Below are 20,578 nucleotides of genomic sequence, written 5' to 3'. Positions count from 1 at the left end.
AAGAAAGAAAGAAGGGGGCAGGGTGAAAGAAAGAAATGGGGCACGGAGAAAGACAGACATAGAGAAAGAAAGGGGGCATGGAGAGAGAAAGAAAGAAGGGGACAGGATGAAACAAAGAAAAAGTTGGGGGAGGGAATGAAGTCTGGAGGAGAGGAAGCATACAGGAGGCTGAAAGAAGGGAAGAAATATTGTATGCACAGTCAGAAGAATAAAGTGCAACCAGAGACTGATAAAATTACCAAACAAAGGTAGGAAAAATAATTTTATTTTCAATTTAGTGATCAAAATGTGTCCGTTTTGAGAATTTATATATGCTGTCTATATTTTGCACTATGGGCCCCTTTTACTAAACTGCAATAGCAGTTTTTAGCGCAGGGAGCGTCGAGAGCAGCGTGGGGCATTCAGCGCAGCTCCCTGCGTTTAAAAACGCTATCACGGTTTAATAAAAAGGGAGGGGGTATATTTGTCTAAATTTGTATACTTGTTACTGAGGTGACATTGCATAAAGTCATCTGCCTTGACCTCTTTGAAAACCCGCGGAATATAAATGATAATTAACATTTTCTCTGCGTACAATGTGCTTTGTGTTTTTAAAATTTTATTGTTGGTAGATCATTTTGACTTGGCCACGAAGGTAACAGGGAGGAAGGATGTCTGCTCAAAGACATCTAGTAATCCTTGCAGGCTTGACTGCAGGGAATTATTTTTGTAAAATCATGTTTTGTTATGTGACTGGCATTATTTAGACTTTAATTTCTATGAATGAATAGAATGAAAATGATATAAAATTACTTGCTTGTTTTTATGTGCATGCGCTGAAGGAAAGTGGAGAGAGTGGGCTGAGGACGCTGAAGGGAAATGGGGAAGAGAGAGTAGGGAGAAGACGCTGATTTATAAATTGACAATTGTACAGAATATTGTTTCTTTTTATACTTTAATATAATAAGTTCAATATAAAACAATTCAAGGCTTGTGTGGATGGAATAAGGTGGTTTGTGGGGATGAGGACCGAGCTTACGGGGATTAGTTCAATAAAATGGTATTTTCATATTTCTCATTATTTGTTTTATTTTTATCTGTTAATTTGTAAAGTGGTGATTGTTATGTATCAGTTTTTCAAATTTACATCTACTGTCTTTATATTTTGCACAGTATTAGAGGACACGTATTACTGTTTTTGTGGTGTTGTGGTGTTGCATTGTATGCAGAGTCTGGTTTCTTGGCAGTTCAGTTTAACTTTTGTCTACATATTTCTATTTTTAGTTTGTGATTATTCCATATTGGGCAAAGGTGTATCTGTCTGTGTGTATGAAAGGGACATGGCTTTCTGATAGCATCGACTGTACTGGATCAATTGACTGTGCAGGATCTGGTTTGTTTAGTTTTACAATGTATGTGTTGGTGTTCTAGTGCTCACTGCAGTGTTTAAGATGCTGCCTTTTCCTAGGTACACTCTTGTTGTGCGATATGTAGATTGTTACTAAAAATCATATTTTTCATATAGATGGGAGGGGGGTGTCAAAAAATGATGGGCCCTGGGTGTCACATATGCTAGGTACGCCACTGCTTGAGGGATTGGAAGCAGATTATCCCCCTCGACGGTGATACGAAACCCAGAGGGGAAAACTCCCAGATTCAACAGAAAAATTGGAAAGAAGAGACTGCAAAGGCAAACCACAGCACCAGGCTGGGGAGCATGCTGACGGAGTCGCAGAGGCTGTGTCCGAGGCGGAGGCCAGGAACAAGCCGTAGTAGAATACTGGGAATACCGATGCAGATGACAGGTCCGCAAGGGATTCAGCAACAAACCATAACCTAGGTCGGGCAGACTGGCCAGGCACTCCAGAAGGATGAAATCCATGAACCCAAATCTGTAAGCAAGCCCGAAGGGTAGCGACTGTGGAGGAAAAAGTCCACAGCAACCGATGGCAGGTGGACCATGTGTACTCGAGGGAGGTACAAGGGATGGGGCATATGCCTTACTTCAAAGAAAAGGCATAAGGCAAACCCCATGCCCACCAGGTTTCTAATGATCCGCAACAGTAATATTTTCTCTTTGATCCAGCCCCACTGAAAAATCTGCTTCTATCTAAAGGAGTGTCTGGCTTTGGCAATTGGTAGGTATTATGTACAAAATGTAGTCATATCTATGAAGAATTTATCTTCTATTTTGCTTTTTATTAATTTATCCTTTTCTTCCCCATGTGGGCTAATTGTATGATGTGTTTCCGTTACTATGATTTTTCATAGATAACTTTTGCATTTTCTTTCTGTTAAATTATATTTTATAAAAGTATTTTCAAAAGCTTAAGCAAAAGAAAACCCACACTTGGATCCCTGGATCCAAGACAAAATTCTTTTGCCCCAGGGATGTTGGTGTTAATTCCCACAAGCATGGAAGCCCTAGAACTATCATCCAGAGAGCCCAGGATTCCTTGACTCAGGGACTTGGGACCAAGATGTTCAAGACCTAGTTGTCCTTAACTTGGGAACTGCAGTTGTACAGATGATTAAATGTATTTTAAGTTCCATTTACTTCTAAAAGATGTATATGGAAGTTAAAGTTTCTTTCAGACCATAAATTAAAATTTTTGCATTAAAAAGTAGTATAAACTGAGTTATTTTAACACCCCCCCCTCTGCTCTGGGTAGTAATAGCCAATAAAATTCATTGCCATCCATTTATATGGAACATTAACTAAGGGCTCCTTTTACTAAGCTGCGATAGCGGTTTTAACATGCGCTAGACCTTAACGCCAGCATTGATCTGGCGTTAGTTCTAGCCACGTAGCGTGGGTTTAGTGTGTGCTAAAATCCAGCGTGCACTAAAAACATTATCGCAGCTTAGTAAAAGGAGCCCTAAGGCTCCTTTTTATCAAGCTGTGTAAGGGTTAAAAAAAAAAAAAAGAAAATCGCAGACTGTTGCGGTAAAAGCTCAGACAATCATAGAATTTCCTGTCAGTGCCTGAGCTAAACAGCTCATAAATGGTGCTTAAAATTAGCTCAGATTTTATTATTTTAACTTACATTTTTGTAAATAAGTAGTTAGTTCAACTCACTGAAATCATACTAAGATCGGTGCACTTTATTACAATTACGCACTTAGAGACAAACTATTGCAAAACTAACATGTTTCATATACTCACCCTATTCCAGGCTCCAGATATGTTGGAGGGTACATCGGGGTTGGACTGTAAGGGAAAAAAGTGATAAAATCACTGCCTCTTCTCCATAACCAATTTCCTTATGATAACACTGGGGTAATACTAGTTAGAAACTAGAGGAAGTCAGAAAAATGCTAGAGTCCAAACAAGTCAAACTGACCTCACATTCAGATTAGTGACCAAACCTCAGGATTGTAACCACCACATTTAAAGTCACTCAGAGGTATGAAACTCTTCAAGGAGGGAGCCGCGCCCCCCTAGTGGTGAACCAGAGTTTACTTTCCAGTCATTGCAACTCTGTTAGTGCTGGTTACGCTCCAAGGTTGATTACAAAAAATAAATAAATATCGTTAGTCTTTCAAACACTCGTGTGGAGATTCTTTGTTTCTTTTTTATCTTTTCAAACTAACATCGCTCTGTGAATAAGTACAGTGTAGCTTGATAACTTAGCTTGTGACAGGTTCGGGGTCTCAAACCCCGGGGAGACCCCGAACCTGTCACAAGCTAAGTTATCAAGCTACACTGTACTTATTCACAGAGCGATGTTCGTTTGAAAAGATAAAAAAGAAACAAAAAATCTCCACACGAGTGTTTGAAAGACTGTAACGATATTTATTTATTTATTTTTTGTAATCAACCTTGGAGCGTAACCAGCACTAACAGAGTTGCAATGACTGGAAAGTAAACTCTGGTATTCTCCACAACCAGCACAATTCAGACCACTTTGCAAATGTGGGTTGAGGTAAGCAGCAATTCACGTGACCAATAAGACATCATTTCTTTCACCAAACCAATACCCCCCTATTACTAATGTGCAAAAAATAAATTACAATCACCACTGGGTGACCCCAACTGTAATTTAAATAAGAGTATTTTACTTATACAACACCAAAAGCATTGTTTCTCAACAATAAAGCATTGTTGCATACTGTCACCACCTATGCTTTAGCCGAGCGGTTTAGGCAGCCAGGCAGTGACATATGCCTAAATACTGGCGTGAGCCCCTTTGAAGTAGGGAAACCTTTCAAATAGGATACCCCTAGGTTACTACCTAGCACAGCCGGTGTGTGTTCCTTTATAGAAAATCCATTAGTCAGAATGGCTTCAATGAAAATTATAAGCTTTATTAGGCCATTCAGCAACACAAAGCCATCCCGGTTCCATCGGTGGCATGAACTTTACAAACTAGAAAAGAATTCTTCAAAACAAAATATAATTCAGTCTGCTCTGGGCTTTATCAAATGCAACACAGTCCTAGCATTTCTCTTCACCAGAGTCTTATAATTATGTAGGCTATCTGACATCAGAGTCCAAAGTTCCTTCAGCTTTAAATATGTCCAGTTGAAAATGACTAGCTGGGAAATACTCAATAAGCTTGAGCTGTATTTACCAAGCAACAATGGAGCAGTCTTCTAGTCAGCGTTTTGTTTAAACCTCAAAGGCAGGCAGGACTAATTGCCTTTCACAGGTTTCCATAGCAAACAGCTGTAAGCACTCACGGATGTTTGGTAACTAGACACCAGAGCAAAACATATAGGCTCCTGTGCTTTACCCAGCTATGTAATCAGGAAACAAACCTGGCAGTTTCCAATATTATAACTCCTGTCATAACATTTCCCCATTTACCAGCGAGACAGCAGAGAAACAGCAAGGTAAAAGAATCTTTCCCTTTGGACTCACAGTTCTTATGCAATCTCCATTTGTTCAGTCTGTATTTCAAACAGAGCACTACTCTCTTCAATCATCATAGGCTCAGGCATACAGGATTCTGAAGGAGAGTTCCCAACCTGTTCCTCCTTCATGTCCCAATCGGACTCAGCAAGCTGTCCCGACTGCTTCCAGGCAAGCACAACCTCATGCTGGGCTCCCTGCCTCTGCACTGCTCCTGCCTCGAGGGCTCTCCTGATTCCTTCCTCCTCCGTCCCTAGCTCTCTACAGAGCCTACCTTTAAGCTGAGGGAAGAAACTACTCCCCTGTAGCTGCAGAGGGGGGGGGGGGAGGATTTCCTTCCCTCTGCTTGTAACGTATCTCTCAAGGAAAACTGCTTGCCTGCCTTCTGTCTCCCAGGCACTAGATAATGAGATAGCAGAGATTTCTGCTTTTGCTTAGGCACTACTTTAGGTAAAGCAAAGCTTTCTTGTTCTGTCTCCATGTCTTCCTCACTGCTTACAGGGTAGTCAGCTGACTTACTCTCTTGGGCACTGACTTGGTCAGCCCTTCTGCACCGGGGTTTGTATGTTTTATTATATTTCCCTGTGATATACCTCGGGGATGCAGTAGGTTTGTCACAATACTTACAAAAGATATTTCCTATAGACCAGGGGTAGGGAACTCCGGTCCTTGAGAGCCGTATTCCAGTCGGGTTTTCAGGATTTCCCCCAATGAATATGCATGAGATCTATTTGCATTCACTGCTTTCAATGCATAAGAACATAAGAAATGCCTTCACCGGATCAGACCGAAGTCCATCTTGTCCAGCGATCCGCGCATGCGGTGGCCCATTTAAGTACACCTATTGGGAAACCCGGATTTCCCGTATCCCTCAATATGTTTTTCAAGAAGATGTGCATCCAACTTGCGCTTGAAACCCAGAACAGTAGTCTCCGCCACAACCTGAAAACCCGACTGGAATACGGAGTTCCCTACCCCTGCTATAGACAGTAGAATTGATCAAGTACATGAGTGGGCAATGTCATCACGATGAACAGTAGAGAATGACACAGGGAAAAAAATTTGTCTCCATGAGCTGATCTCCGCGAGCTCAGTCCCCATCCCAGCAAACCATCTGATCCCATCCACACAAGCCATCTCCCATCTGTGTTCCTATTTTCCCCATTTCTAATATCTCCCCTCTGTATCTGTATACTCCCTCCTGTGTCCAGCATTGTCCTCCCTGTATCCATATACCATCCCCATGTATCTCCCCTTTATGTCTCTGTCCATATGCCCCATGCACATAATTCCCCCCTATATATCTCCTCTTTATATCTCAGTCCCTATGCACATAATCCCCCTCATTTCTCTGTCCCTATGCACATAATCCCCCTCATTTCTCTGTCCCTATGCACATGTGCCCCATGCCTTTGTCCCTATGCCCCCATGCACATAATGCCTCTGTTTCTGTTACCTTCCTAGGGGGGTGGAAATGTAAGTGCATCTTATGAAGTGAAGATACAAATTTGATAAGCCCGCTGCCACCGCCGAATCTTTTAAACCCCCCCACCGCCACATATTTAACATCCCCCACCGCTGCATCTTTAGTTTAAAACCCAGCCGCCCGCCCGCTGCCGTCGTACCTGGTGGTCCAGCGTATCTCCCAGCCAGCAGCCACAGGCCAGAAGTGCAGAGATCAGGAGCAAACCCTCTGCGTTCCTGCCTGGGCCCGCACCGAACTCCGAATGGCTGCAGTCAGCTCTCGCGGGATTCACGAGAACTGACTACAGCCATTCGGAGATCGGCATGGGCCCAAGTGGGAGCACGGAGGGTTGTTCTTGATCTCTTCATTTCTGGCCTGTGCGCCGCTGGCTGGGAAATAGATGAGACAGCTGTCGGAGGGAGGAATTTAGGTACAGGGGGTATGATTAAAGGTGAGGATGATTAAAAAATTTACTGGGGGTAATGTGGGGGATGATTTAAGATACATGGGGGGCACGTGGGGAGATGGAGGGATGATTTAAGGTACCGGGGCATGTGGAGAATGGAAGGATGATTTAAGGTACTGGGGCATATAGGGGGGATGATTTAAGGTACTGGGGGTACTTGGGGTCTGCCTGCCTGCCTGTCACTAGGCCTGCCTGCTCTGTGCCCTGTCCCTGCCCATCCTGTGCCCTGTCCCAGCCTACCACTAGACCACCAGAGGGGGGGGGGACAGGGGACAGAGTCTGGCAGGGAGGGGGGACAGGATGCAGAACCTGGCAGGGAGAATTTGGTTCAGAATTTTTTTTTCTTGTTTTCCTCCTCTAAATCTAGGGTGCGTCTTATGGAGCGAAAAATATGGTAATTTTCTTGTAACTTATTTTTCTTTTCAAAGCATTTTTTGATTTATATTTCTAAATGCAAATAAACAAACCTAAAATCTGCAGTTTTAATTAGCATCTAGTAAAGTGGCAGAAAGTCTCACTGGCTACACTATTTAAGAGGGGTTGGATCTGGTGACAAAGTTGTTTTTAAACCTTGTGTACGAAAACGTTTGTATGAAAACTTGAGAGCAAAAGTTAAAATGTTGGAGATTTCAACTAGAACTTTAGAGGCCTCAATTCATCTGTTTGTGCATTTTGTAAAAAAAATTTGTTAAAATTTCCCTACAGTCCTAGTCTATCATTATGAGTCGGAAGTGCACAGCTTCAGATTTAAAGTATCATGATTACTACAGACATGAGCAAGGAAAAAACAGTAAGCAATCATTTTACTGACATACATATGCATGCTTTTAGCAATATATTCTGGCCCTGCTGCCATGTACCTTCCCAAAATAATAAAAGTGCTTGTGCAAAGAGCAGAGAAAGAACAACCTCCGTTCAGTCCCAGTAAGACAATTGTACATAGGAACCAGCTCTGTGGGTACTTCAGCAATCCCGATATTGAGCGAACTCCTTCAGTGTGTCCAAGAAGGGGAAATTTCCTTTGGGTTTAGCATCACCAATTATTTTGAAAAGATGGCTCCTATGCAATTGTAAATTACACTTTCCAATAAAACTATTCAAAAACAGCCAATATATTATACTCTTTTCCCCCAACCAACATCTGTCTATAAGTTTCCAAAATTTGCCAGCCACAACAAGAAATACTTACCCCACATCTCGATCTAGCATGGTGCCCGGGTGGAACGGGGGAAAGGCGTTGCCGTTAGGTGGCTCCTTTGGTGAGTACAGCTTGAATGACTTGGAGGAACAGCCTGAGAAGGAAAAAAAATAAAGAAAGCACATCCTTATTCACTGCACAGGGATATTGGTCAACTGAAAATTCTGTTACCATTGAAAAATAGAAGAAAGGAGAAATACCCTATGATGCCTCTAATAAGTAAACCAGTTAAAACAGGAAAAGAGCAACTTAACATGATCCTTAATCACTTCCAACTCCCCCATTATACAAACCATTTTGTTGGGGGGGGTTCGGGGGGGAGGGGAGGAAGAGTATTATGGTTCCAAGAATATGTAAAGATGGATACTCTGCTAATTTAGCTCAATATTTACTTTTCAATTACAAAAAGGTCAAAATGTCAACAGCATCTCATCCATCCTAAATGCACAGCTCTTTCTTATAGAACAGTTTAGCTGGCTCCAGATAACGCTTAGCGTAAACCATGGCTGGCACAGAAACCCCTTGAAAGGAGACAGTTTCAAAACGAATGCTAGGAAGTTCTTCTTCACTCAGAGGGTGGGGGACACCTGGAATGCGCTCCCAGAGGAGGTGAAAGGACAGAGTACAATATTGGGTTTCAAAAAGGGATTGGATGACTTCCTGAAGGTGCAGGGAATTGAAGGATACAGATAGAGGGTAACTATACAGGACACTAAATGAATAGGGAATACACGATTTAGGTAAAGGATCACTTACAGGTCATGGATCTGGGGAGCCGCCGTGGGAGCAGACTGCTGGGCACAATGGACCCCTGGTCTGACCCGGCAGAGGCAATGCTTATGTTCTTATCTACACTATCCTTCAAAATCTGGTTTCATAAAAGTACAGGTAACCTTAGTTGTCTAAGGAGTTCTGAGAATATAAGACATGCCTCCACAGTTATACAATCTGTCAAGAACAGGTAGCCAGTCTGAATTTTAAGACAAGATTCCCATATTATTTGTACAGTTTTAAAATCCTAACCACACTTATTAAGCTATTTCAATAATTATTAATTTATAATATGTTAACTGCTTAAGAAGAGCAATATTGGGTCTGACTAATGGTCTATTTCAGCCCAGTACCTTCTTTCTATCAAGGGCCAACCCAGTACCTTGGATTACAAAGCCTAAGACATTTCTTTTGGTCAAATTCAAGCAAACATGCAAGACTTAAAAAAAATAAAAATTTTAAAAGTGAGGTTCCACTTTGTTTTATCACATTTACAGTAGAATCTCAGTTAACTGGTTCTCAGTTACTGGCACTCTCACCCAACCAGCAAAAAAAAAAAAAAATTATCAAATCACCAGGAGGAAAAAATGTCCTCCAAAGCACCAGCGTGCAGCAGTCCTGAGCCATTAAACCCCCCTCCCTCCTCAAGCTCCAAAGCAATAGAAGCGGCAGCAGTCCTGAGCCGCGAAACCCACGCTCCCAACCAGCGCAGCAGCAGTCCTGAGCCACCCCCTCCCCCTCCCTCCGGCCTCAAAGCACCAGTAAGGCAGCAGTCCTGAGCCACAACCCCCCTCCCTCCATCCCTGAAGCAGGCAGCTGTCCTGAGCTGTGAAACCCCCACACACACACACTTTACCTGAACTGGCAGCCGGTCAGCAGCATGCAATGCTCAAAACAGGCTGCTCGCGGCCAGCCCTGGTGGGGCATTTCTGCTGACGCGTCACAAGAGCAGCCTGTTTTGAACGCTGCCTCCTGCTGACCAGCTGCCGCTTCGGGTAAGGAATAGGGAGGGAGCAAGGGGGGAGGACTGCGACTCAGGACCGCCACATGCTTCTACTGCTCCAGGGCTTGAAAGAGGGAGGATTGTGACTCAGATAACCAGATAAACAGTTATCTGGCATCCACCAATATCCATGGGTGCTGGATAGCAGAGATTCTACTGTACTATACTTGCGCCATTGACTCGTGTTCTGAGATCTAAAAAAAAAAAAAAAAAAGATTGGTTTTGTCCTAGTCCGGTAAGGTCTTCCAGCGTCATCCCGCTGGCGGGAACGCTCTGGGCCTGCTCTCCACCGGAACCGTTCCAATGGCTTGACCGCTGGTTTCCTCAGGGCTGGATCCTCCGCACTCTGTAGTCCTTCTCTCCTTAGCAGCGCCCCGGCTTCTGCTACTGTGGTAACTTATGCGCCCCATTAATGGTAATCAGGAGCCCAAAAGGAAATAACCAGCGATATCTCAAATTATGTTTCTTCAAAATCTGCACCACCTGATGAAATTCCCGGCGCCACTGTAAGGTTATCGCTGATAAATCTTGTACACTTCCACTTTATGCCCCTTCCAGTCAAAAGAGCCCATCTCTCTGGCCTTCGGCACCATCCGGTCTTTATCCATAAAATTATGTAGACAGGCAATTATGTCTCTAGGGAAGTCAGCTTTCTTGGGCCCCAGAGTACGATGGGCTCTATCCACCTTCACACCAGAAATCACGCCAGCAGTGTCCCCCACCAGCAGGAAAAGGGTACAAAAGATATCTTGGACCACTTGTGAAGCATCTTGGTAATCAGCCGTTTCGGGCACCCCTCTAATGCGCACATTGTTTCTGCACAACCTGTTCTCCAGGTCTTCAATTCGTGCACAACAATCTTGCCAATCCTTCTGAGCAGCATCAAAAGCCACACTCAGATCCTGCCCAACCTCTTCTTGCTCTCCAATGCGCCTCTCTGTTTCCTCCACTCTCCCCAGAAGGTCAGCAAAGTCCTCCCTGATTTCTTTAACAGCTTCTTTAATCTTGCCTTTCACGGCTGCCACGTCATGCTTGATGTCACAGGCCCACTGCTGAAGATCTGCCTTGGTGACAGCCGCTGCAGATTCCATGCGTCTCAATCTCAGAGAGGTGAACCTCTCCGATTCTTTCTCAGATGCACACTCCCATGACTCTCGCATGGGCGCACTGGAGGCCCCACTCACATGGCGCAGGTCGCACTTCTCCGCTCCCTTATCGGGCTGTCTCCCCTCATCGATCTTTTTTTTCCGACGGTATTTTTCAAGTGCGGTCTGCTCCATGCTGCTATTGAAGGAACCCTGTACCGGGACAAAGCTCACAACCGCCTCTGGAAGGTAGGTATTTGCACTTGGAGGTCAGAGCTCCCACTCTAACCTTCCACCATGCTCCTTGACGTCACCGGAAGTCCTCCTGATTCAATTTTCTGACAAATATCCTATAGATATCGTTGTCTTGACAAACTTAACATTGAAATACTCAGTTCATTTGTGATACTTTTCTCTATCACCAAAAAGTTTTGCTTGTCTTCTTTGTTCCACTACCTTTCTGGTTTCTTCCAAGATTCAAGGCAATTTCTTGGCTTTCTTTCTCTTGTTGTTTTTCTAGCTTCATCACTAATTACGATTTTGATGTCATTCCCATAACTCTTTGGGTTATCTATTTCCTGTATCAAGACAGGAAAATCTGTTGTCTAGTTTTATCCAACAGTCTGATGGAATATTTTCAACGTCATATTTTGGGAGGTAACATAGTAAATGATGGCAGATAAAGATCCAAGTAGTCCATAACATTATAGCTTAGTACAGTCTTTGAAAGTTTATTGTTGAAGATGAACATCACGCCATTTTTACTGTGTATTTCATGACCAGAGCAGCAGATGCAATGTTTGTTTGATTGAAAATGGCCCAGTCCTGTCCTTTTGAGTTCAATGATTCCTATAAAATCAATTTTGGGGTTATTTTCCATTTGATTTCTAAGAACGTAAGAATAGCCTTACTGGGTCATACTAGAAACATAGAAACATAGAAATTGACGGCAGAAAAGGGCCATAGCCCATCGAGTCTGCCCATACCAGTGACCCACTCCCTGATTCTTACTCTCCTAGAGATCCCACATGAATATCCCATTTCCTCTTGAAATCTAACACGCTGCTGGCCTCAATCACCCGCTGAGGCAGCTTGTTCCAATGATCGACCACCCTTTCAGTGAAGAAGTACTTCCTAGCATCACCCTGAAATTTCTCTCCCCTGATTTTCAGCGAGTGTCCTCTGGTTACCGAGGGCCCCGTAAGACTGAAGATATCATCTTTCACCACTATACGCCCAGTAATATACTTAAAGGTTTCAATCATGTCTCCTCTCTGTCTTCGCTCCTCCAATGAGTACATCCGCAGTTTTTTTAACCTTTCTTCATATGTGAGATCCCTGAGCCCCAAAACCATCCTGGTAGCCATTCGCTGAACCGACTCAATTCTCAACACATCTTTTCGGTAGTGTGGTCTCCAGAATTGAACACAATACTCGAGATGAGGTCTCACCATGGATCTGTACAGTGGCATTATTACTTCAGGTTTTCTGCTGACAAAACCCCTACGGATACAGCCCATCATTTGTCTTGCCTTGGATGAAGCCTTCTCTACTTGATTGGCAGCCTTCATATCGTCGCTAATGATCACTCCTAAATCACGTTCCATCGTGGTCCTGGACAAGGTTTCACCATTTAGTGTGTAAGTTCTGTGTGGATTTTTTTTGCCTAGATGCATTATTTTACATTTTTTAGCATTGAAGCCTAGCTGCCAAGTTGATGACCACTGCTCGAGCTGTCTTAGGTCCTGAGTCATAAAGTCAGGCACACTGCTTTTGCCAACTATGTTGCATAGTTTGGCATCGTCGGCAAACAGTGATACTTTTCCTCTAAGTCCTTGGGTCAAATCTCCTATGAATAAATTGAATAGAATCGGCCCTAAGACGGAGCCCTGAGGTACTCCACTCATCACTGCTGACGTTTTGGAGGGGGTACCGTTTACCATCACCCTTTGAAGCCTACCATCTAGCCAATCCTTTACCCATGTAGTGAATGTATCCCCTAATCCCATTGATTTTAGTTTGTTCAACAGCCTGCGGTGTGGGACGCTATCAAAAGCTTTGCTGAAGTCCAAATATATCACGTCAAAGGACTCACCGGCATCCAGATGACTGGTCACCCAATCAAAGAAGTCAATCAGATTAGATTGGCAGGACCTTCCCCTGGTAAATCCGTGTTGATGTGGATCACGTAAACTTTCTTCGTCTAGAATTTTGTCAAGTTCCTGTTTGATCAGTGTTTCCATGAGTTTGCACACTATGGATGTAAGACTCACCGGTCTGTAATTTCCTGTCTCTGTTCTGCATCCCTTTTTGTGGAGTGGAATTACGTTAGCTGTTTTCCAGTCTAGGGGTACTTTTCCCGTGCGCATGGAAAGATTGAAGAGTACGGATAGTGGTTCAGCCAGAACTTCACTCAGCTCTCTGAGTACCCTGGGGTGTAGATTATCTGGCCCCATGGCTTTGTCAACTTTGAGTCTTGAAAGTTCGTGGTAGACGCTACTAGGTGTAAACTCGTAATCGCGAAACAGGTCATTTTGGCTGTCTCTTATTTGTAGTTGTGGACCATCTCCCGGTGCTTCACAGGTGAATACTGAGCAGAAGTATTCGTTTAGCAGTTCTGCCTTGGTAGTATCAGATTCTGCGTAGTTTCCATCTGATTGCCTAAGGCGTTCTATTCCATTTTTGTTTCTCTTCCTGTCGCTAATGTACCTAAAGAAGGATTTGTCCCCTTTTTTAATGTTCCGTGCTAGATCTTCCTCTGTTTGAAGTTTGGCTTCCCTGACTGCCTTTTTGACAGCCTTAGATCTGGCCTGATAGTCTTCTTTTGCCTCCCTTTTCCCAAGATGTTTGTAGTTGATAAATGTTTCTTTTTTCATTTTAATGAGGTCCGAAATTTCCTTGTTGAACCATTGTGGTTTTTTGTTTCTCCGGCGTTTGCTTACTGTTTTTACGTAGCGGCTAGATGCTTCGTTCAGGATGGATTTTACATTTGACCACATAGTTTCCGGATTGTCAGTTTCTGCATGGTTTTGCAGCTCTTGATGGACAAAGTCTCTCATGTGGTCGAAATCTGCCTCCCTAAAGTTGAGGACCCTCGTTGCTGTGTTTGATTTAGAGAAGCCTTTTCTGAGGTTGAGCCATACCATGTTGTGGTCACTGGAGGCCAGCGTGTCTCCCACTGATACTTCCGAGACACTGTCTCCATTTGTGAGTACCAGGTCCAGTATTGCTTTTTCTCTGGTGGGCTCTAATACCATTTGTTTTAGTTGTGCACCCTTAATGGAGGTTACTATTCTTTTGCTACCGCTCGTACCAACCCGATTCACAATACTAATGGTCAATCAAAACCCAAGGAATAGCAATATTCCATGCTACTGATCCAGGGCAAGCAGTGACTTCCCCCATCTCTTTCTCAATAACAGACTATGGATTTTTCCTCTCTTAAAACCAACTATGCCATCCACTCTTACCACAACCTCTGGCAATGCGTTCCAGAGCTTAACTATTCTCCGAGTGAAAAAGTATTTCCCTGTAAATTCTGTTCTACTAATTATTTTTTTGGATGCAAAAGTAAGAATTTTTTCCAGATTTATCAAAGTTAACTCATATTGCTTGTAAATATGTTTATGACTTCTATTGTTAACTTTAAAAATGCAATAAAATCTATATTTAAAAAAAAAAAAAGTTAACTCATAAAAGGAATCAGGGGTTCCTGGCCTTGAATGCTAGGACCTTAGATCTACATTTTCCCTTTTTTAACTCTGCTAAACTAACTGTACATGCATTGTGGGTTTTCAGGCACAGAAATACTTATTTTTCTTACCCAAAACAGTTATTAGAGAGTTTATTGTGGCTAAGAAAGAATCAACTATAACTGTATGATGTCTAGTACCACTTTGAAGGCAGGCTTGAGACAATGAGCAGTATTTAGCGTCTTTTAAAGGTAATTTTATTCTCAGGGACTTATACTCAGGAGTATACTTATACTCAGTATAATTTTATTCTCAGTATAAGTATTTTGAACTCTAAATATTCAGAACATATTTATTAAGCCTGAAACATATTCTCAACTGGACCATGTGCAATCAAATTTAACTCACTGTTGAAATGCAACATTATCAGCAATTGAAAATAAGAATAAGTCATATTGGCCTTCCTGATATTTACTGTGGATGGATATTGTAAAAACTAGACTAGCTAAGTACTCCAGGCACACAGACATTTTGTTCCTAAGCTACCACAACAAGGCTTCTGTATTTCTTAGTTTGCTACAATGCACTCTTAAAGGGATTTCATATTCAAAGCGAAAATAAAACAAGAACTTCACTACAGTCAGCTCCAAGTTCCAACAAGCCTAGCAGAAGGTGTATGGCTGGAGTTTCATAGCTGTGACAGTCAGAAATAATTTCTATTTTAAGTATGTGTGTTATTACTTAAAATCAGAAGTCTTTTCAGTAAATAACTTTCTTAAATCTAGCTGATCTGTGATTCAAGAAATTTCAGATTTCAGCAAGATAAGAGGGATATAGGTCTGTAAAGCAACAAATCAAATACGGTAGATTCCTAAAGAAAACCAAAACAACAACAAAAAAATTAACTGAACCAAAGCAGATCCACTTGTCTTAATATTAGGTATAGATTTATAAAGTTTATAAATTCAAACCAAAATGTATAAGTTCTATTAAAAAAAAAGTCTGCTAAACTCCAAACTTTCAAATTGCTTGCTACTTCTCAGCCTTCCACTACAAGCTACACGCGTTAAAATAGCAACAGACCATTTTTTTAGCTTACTTTCTTGATGTGCCACTCGAACATGAAAAGGCTAAAAGAAAAGGCTACATGTGTGTTTGTTTATTAGATTCTTTATACATGTGGTAAGACAAGTGGGTTTTTTTTTTCCAGATCCACACATTATAAAAGCTATTTACTTAAAGCATCCATTAGAAGCACAAAAACTGTCCATCTCTAGCAGCATAGTAGAAATAGGGTATATAAGCTCATTGATAGTTGCTAGAAGAGATGCAAAGAAGGGGGAGCCTTTATACATAGGTAGTAGTGGCAATATAAGTTTATAGCACCCTTTTGGACAACGGTGTGGGAGGTGTAGTTGTAGAAGTGGGTATTGCACTGAATCCCAAAGGTATATTTTTTTATTAACTTCTAAAAATTTAATATCAATACCACCAAAGGTATATTTTTTTATTTTTTGATTATTAACTTCTAAAGTAATACAATCTGACAATTTAAGTTCCCAATTTTAAGGAGAATACAAGAGAACAAACAAATAAGGGAAAAAACACATAATCCTTCCATTCTAGACCACCATACCCAGGTTGTCATACAGAATCAGATAAGCTCAGCAACTCTTGGCATGCGAATTGTCCAGCCCGCTTCACTGTAACATGTTGATATTGTGTTCTCACTAAATGTACTCTGTAATCACTGACTGTTTAGTGACATCTTCCCTAATTGTACTCTGTAATTTGCTGATTGTCCAGCTCTCTTCACTGTAAAACGCCTAGAAGTCGCAAGATTGTGGCGGTATAGAAAAAATAAAGTTATTATTATTATTATCTATGTCACTTCACAACACCTATCCAACAAGCAGGGGGCTCTTCTTATGCAGCCCCAGTATCCCTCTCACCACCCCCTGGCAGCTACAGCCATGCTTGCTTGGATACAGATTGAAGGGCCAGGGAACACTATGGGCTAGATTCACTAAAGTCAGGTTTAGCCACGATCGCTGCTAACCAACCCGATTCACAAAACGGCCCACTATGTGTTTTTCCTCCTCGATCACCCATTTTCCGATCCGGCCATGCAAATTAGTAAAACTCCATGCAATGGAGTTTTACTCCATGCAATGGATTCACTTACATTGCTTGGCTATTTAGCATCGGGTTTTACTGATCCTAAAACTCGACTGCTGTAGACCTGTTGGTAACTGTTACCAACAGGTTTGCTTGGGGTTGGGGTTTTTTTTCAATGGCACTGATATTTTGCGTAAATTACACACCTCCGCTAACGGCCCTCCCCAATGACCCCAGACAATCAAGTGCCTCCCTCCCCCGACAATTGTGGCGACCAACCTGAACCTATAACAAATGGCAGGAGGGATGCCCACTCCCTCCTGCCATGAAGGACCTCCCTCCCTCCCTCCTGCCACGAAGGTGCCCGCTCACACTCCCCCCCCCAAAAAAAAAAACCACAAAAGAGCAGGAGAGATGCCCATTCCCTCCTGTCCAGAAAGACCTCCCCCCTCCCCTCGAAGAAAAAGGCAGGAGAGTGCCCAGCCCCTCCCGGCCCCCGTACCTTGATGTTGGGAACAGGAGGTACTGAAAACACCTCCTGCTCCTCTGTGATGACACTGGGCCTTAGACCCCACCCTGGAGTATCATGTGTAAATCAATCACTGTCGCTATCGTTAGTGAATCTAGCTATATCTGGACAGGTCCTGGGCAAGCCCAATTTTAATGGGCTTTGGAACAGCCTGTCATTATAATACATTTGATGTATTGTGTGGCTGCATTAACCTGCTGTCTACAGAGACCCCCATTAGGTAATTAACTGTTTTCATATCTCAACCTTTTCTAGTTCTGGTTGACTCGTCACAAGATATAGCAGAACTCCACACAACAGATCTAGACAGCAGAATTGTGATGTCCTCTATTTTCCATTTCTTGCCTAATAATTCTTAATATTCTATTTACTTTCTCATTTGATGGCCACCCACACAATGAAATGAGCATTTCAAAATATTGCCCACAATGACTTCAAGATCTTTTTGTTAGTTGGCAATGCCTAATAACCAAAGTCAACCTCAAAAGTCAACCTCAAATACTGGCAAGTCACATTTATTTAACAGTGTTTACATTAGCTTATTCAGTTTAATCACTACTTAAGAAAGTTATCTTTAGCATTTTGAAGCCCTCAGATCACTTAAGGGAAATATTTCACCCGATATAGCTCATTAGGCCGCAAGCTTCCTCATCGGCTTCAATTGCATAACATCGTTATTTTATTTAAAACATATATCTCCAGTTTATTTTATAATTTTTGTTTAGATTTTTTAAAAATACACTTATTTTGAGATTATTCAAATCAGTTCACTAGGGGACCATGATGACAGGAGGGAGTGGGCATCCCTCCTGCCGAGGCAAGGGGGTATATGTGGGGGAACTCAGGCGGGTCCAGGCAGCAGTGACTGAAGCAGAAGGGAGTGGGCATCCCTCCTGCCAATCTTGTACAGGGGGGGGGGCACTGGGTAGCAGCAGGCAAGGGGGGATGTTGGCGGGAGCAATGACTTTTCCTTCTGCAGCTCTTCTGGACAATCAGCTGAAAATGAAAACTCAGTGGAGATGGTGATGTTCAAGATGCAGGTTTTATTTAAAAATTATACAATTTGATAATCCACATAAAATATATCTAGGACCCATCACCATCTCCAGAGTGTTCTTTTTCACTGGATTTGTATTTTCTGTGGGATTAAGAGTCAATCTTTTGCTTATGTTTCTGGGACAATCAGCTGAGCTGACTCAGGGAGACCTGCAGCTCAGTTGATCGGGACAGGAAGAGCAGCCTTGACAGGAGGAGCTGTACCTAGTGATTACTCTTCTGAGCAAGTGCCAGCGCACAGTTCCTCTCCCCCTTTACCAGCAATTCTCCGCACAAATAGCTTTTATGCAGAAAATCGCCAGTAAAAAAAAAAATCGTTCACACTATAGCCACTATATCAATCCGCCAGATTTTACCAATGAGTTTTGAGAATCCAGCCTTAGTCAGTCTCACAAAGTCATCTTGTGATTTTTCAGTTGGCTCATGATTTAACTATTATGATCAATTCTGCATCACTTTGCTCATTGCTCCAGATCATTTATAAATACGGTATATTCAAAAAACAAAATCAGATCCAGTGCAGATTTCTACCACTGAGAGAACAACCCTTTCTAGTCCTACTTTCTTATTTATTTAATTTGTTTTATATCCCGTTCTCCCCAACAAGCTCAAAATGGTTACAGGTTAACATACATAATATATATAACTAGTATTTTAGCCCGTTACATTAACAGGTGCTAGAATATGTCTGTGTGTCTTTATTTCTGTCTCTCTCTCCCTCCCGCTGTCCGTCTCTCTCCCTGGCCCCCTTTGTCTGTCTGTCTTTCTGTGTCTCTCCCTGCCCGTGTCTTTCTTCTTTTCTTTCTATCTATCTGTCTCTCTCCCTGCCTCCAATGCAGCAGCATTTCTCTCCCACCACTTCCCTGTACAGCAGCAACAGCAGCATTCCCTCCCCCTCCATTTCCCTCCCCCCACACCACTTCCCTATGCAGCAGCAGCGTTTCCCCTACTACCCCCCTTCCCACGGTCTGGCCGGCTCCCTTAGTCCCTTCCCGCGGTCCCGACAAACCTTCCGATTCCAGCAGCGTCTGCAGCACTCTACACACGCTGCTTCGGGGCCTTCTACTGCCCAGCAAATCAGGGCATCCGCACTCCTACCTGCGGGTCCCTACAGCGCACGGAAAACGGGAGCACGCAGGTGGGAGTGTGCATGCGCGCTTAGGGCTTTATTATATTAGATTAAACGGATTACAGTGTGTTCACCTAACTTGACACGTTCAGTGGATCTAGTTTGACTTACATTTTGTGTACATTTCCCATTTTTGGAGCAATATGGCAATAGGCGAGGTGATTAGGTGTGACTCTGGGCAAGTCACTTAACGCTCCATTGCCCCATGCCCCCCCAGGTACAAAATAAGTACTTGTACAGTATACACGAGGATGAATCAAAAATTAAAGGCAATTGTTAAATTATGCGATAACCAGAACAGAGCTAGCGAAATGCAACATATATACTCGTACACTGCCTATTGGGATAGTTCGTCCACGCACAGTGCAGTGTTCGGCCTTTAGTCATGTGTCAACCACGAGGTCAGAAACATGGACGCTGCATTGTAAGATTGCTTTCTTTGGGCAGAGGGAATGAAACCTGTGGAAATTCACCATCGTATATTGACTCAGTATGGACATAGCAATATGGATCAATGAAAGGTTTATGAGTGGGTAAAAAGGTTTAAAGCGGTTATAAAAGGTGTAACCAATGGAAGTCGTTCTGGTTGCCCATTAACAATGCACACACAAGAGCACATTGACAGTGTGGATGCCTTGATTAGAGAAGACTGATGGATAACAGTGTCAACCGGCTGCAAATTTGGATATCAGCTATGGATCTGCATTTGCCTTTATGCGTACAATGGGTTCCCAAACAACTTACTAATCTGCACAAGCAACAATGTGTAGAGGTTGTGAACCCAGTTCCTGAGATGATAGTCCCTTTCCCTATCTTTTATCTTCTTACCAATCCACAATAAAACTGTCTATCCCATGATTTTTATTTTCTAATGAGTTTGATGAGAAACTATCAAATGTTTTCTGGGAAAATCCATAAACAGCGTTATCAACAGCTCAACCTGTCCATAAATATTAAGCTTTTCATAAAGAAATCCAAGAGGATGGTAAAAAAAGTTCCTGTTTATGACCCATTCTAAAATTTTCTTTCTGCTGAAATAAGTTTAATTCTGTATTATTTTCATCACATAAATATCTGACTGGCTCCATCATATCCCTTCTCAACTTTTCTAATAGTATACAGTACACATATAGGTCTTTAAGTGTTATTTTATATGACTCAATACAGATCCTACACTACTTTGATAACCTTCCTCCACACACTCTACCCTTTAAGACAGGGGTTCTCTATCT

At 42.5% G+C, this 20,578-nt stretch overlaps 1 protein-coding gene across 9 annotated transcripts in view; it reads right to left on the bottom strand.

The window, feature by feature from the left end:
• LDB1 (LIM domain binding 1) overlaps window positions 1-20,578 on the bottom strand; it is a 297,290-nt gene that overhangs the window by 123,035 nt on the left and 153,677 nt on the right. For all 9 annotated transcript variants that reach the window (XM_033940979.1, XM_033940977.1, XM_033940978.1 and 6 more), the window contains exons 2-3: window positions 7,955-8,057; window positions 3,146-3,190 (exon numbers count right to left, since the gene is read on the bottom strand). In XM_033940979.1, coding sequence (XP_033796870.1) covers window positions 3,146-3,190; window positions 7,955-8,057 — 148 coding nt within the window. The remainder of the gene's footprint in view (window positions 1-3,145; window positions 3,191-7,954; window positions 8,058-20,578) is intronic.

This window comes from Geotrypetes seraphini, chromosome 4, assembly GCF_902459505.1.
Source record: "Geotrypetes seraphini chromosome 4, aGeoSer1.1, whole genome shotgun sequence".
Lineage (NCBI taxonomy): Eukaryota > Metazoa > Chordata > Amphibia > Gymnophiona > Dermophiidae > Geotrypetes > Geotrypetes seraphini.
The sequence above is the reverse complement of the archived record's forward strand: the minus strand, read 5'-3'. Positions and strand labels throughout refer to the sequence as shown.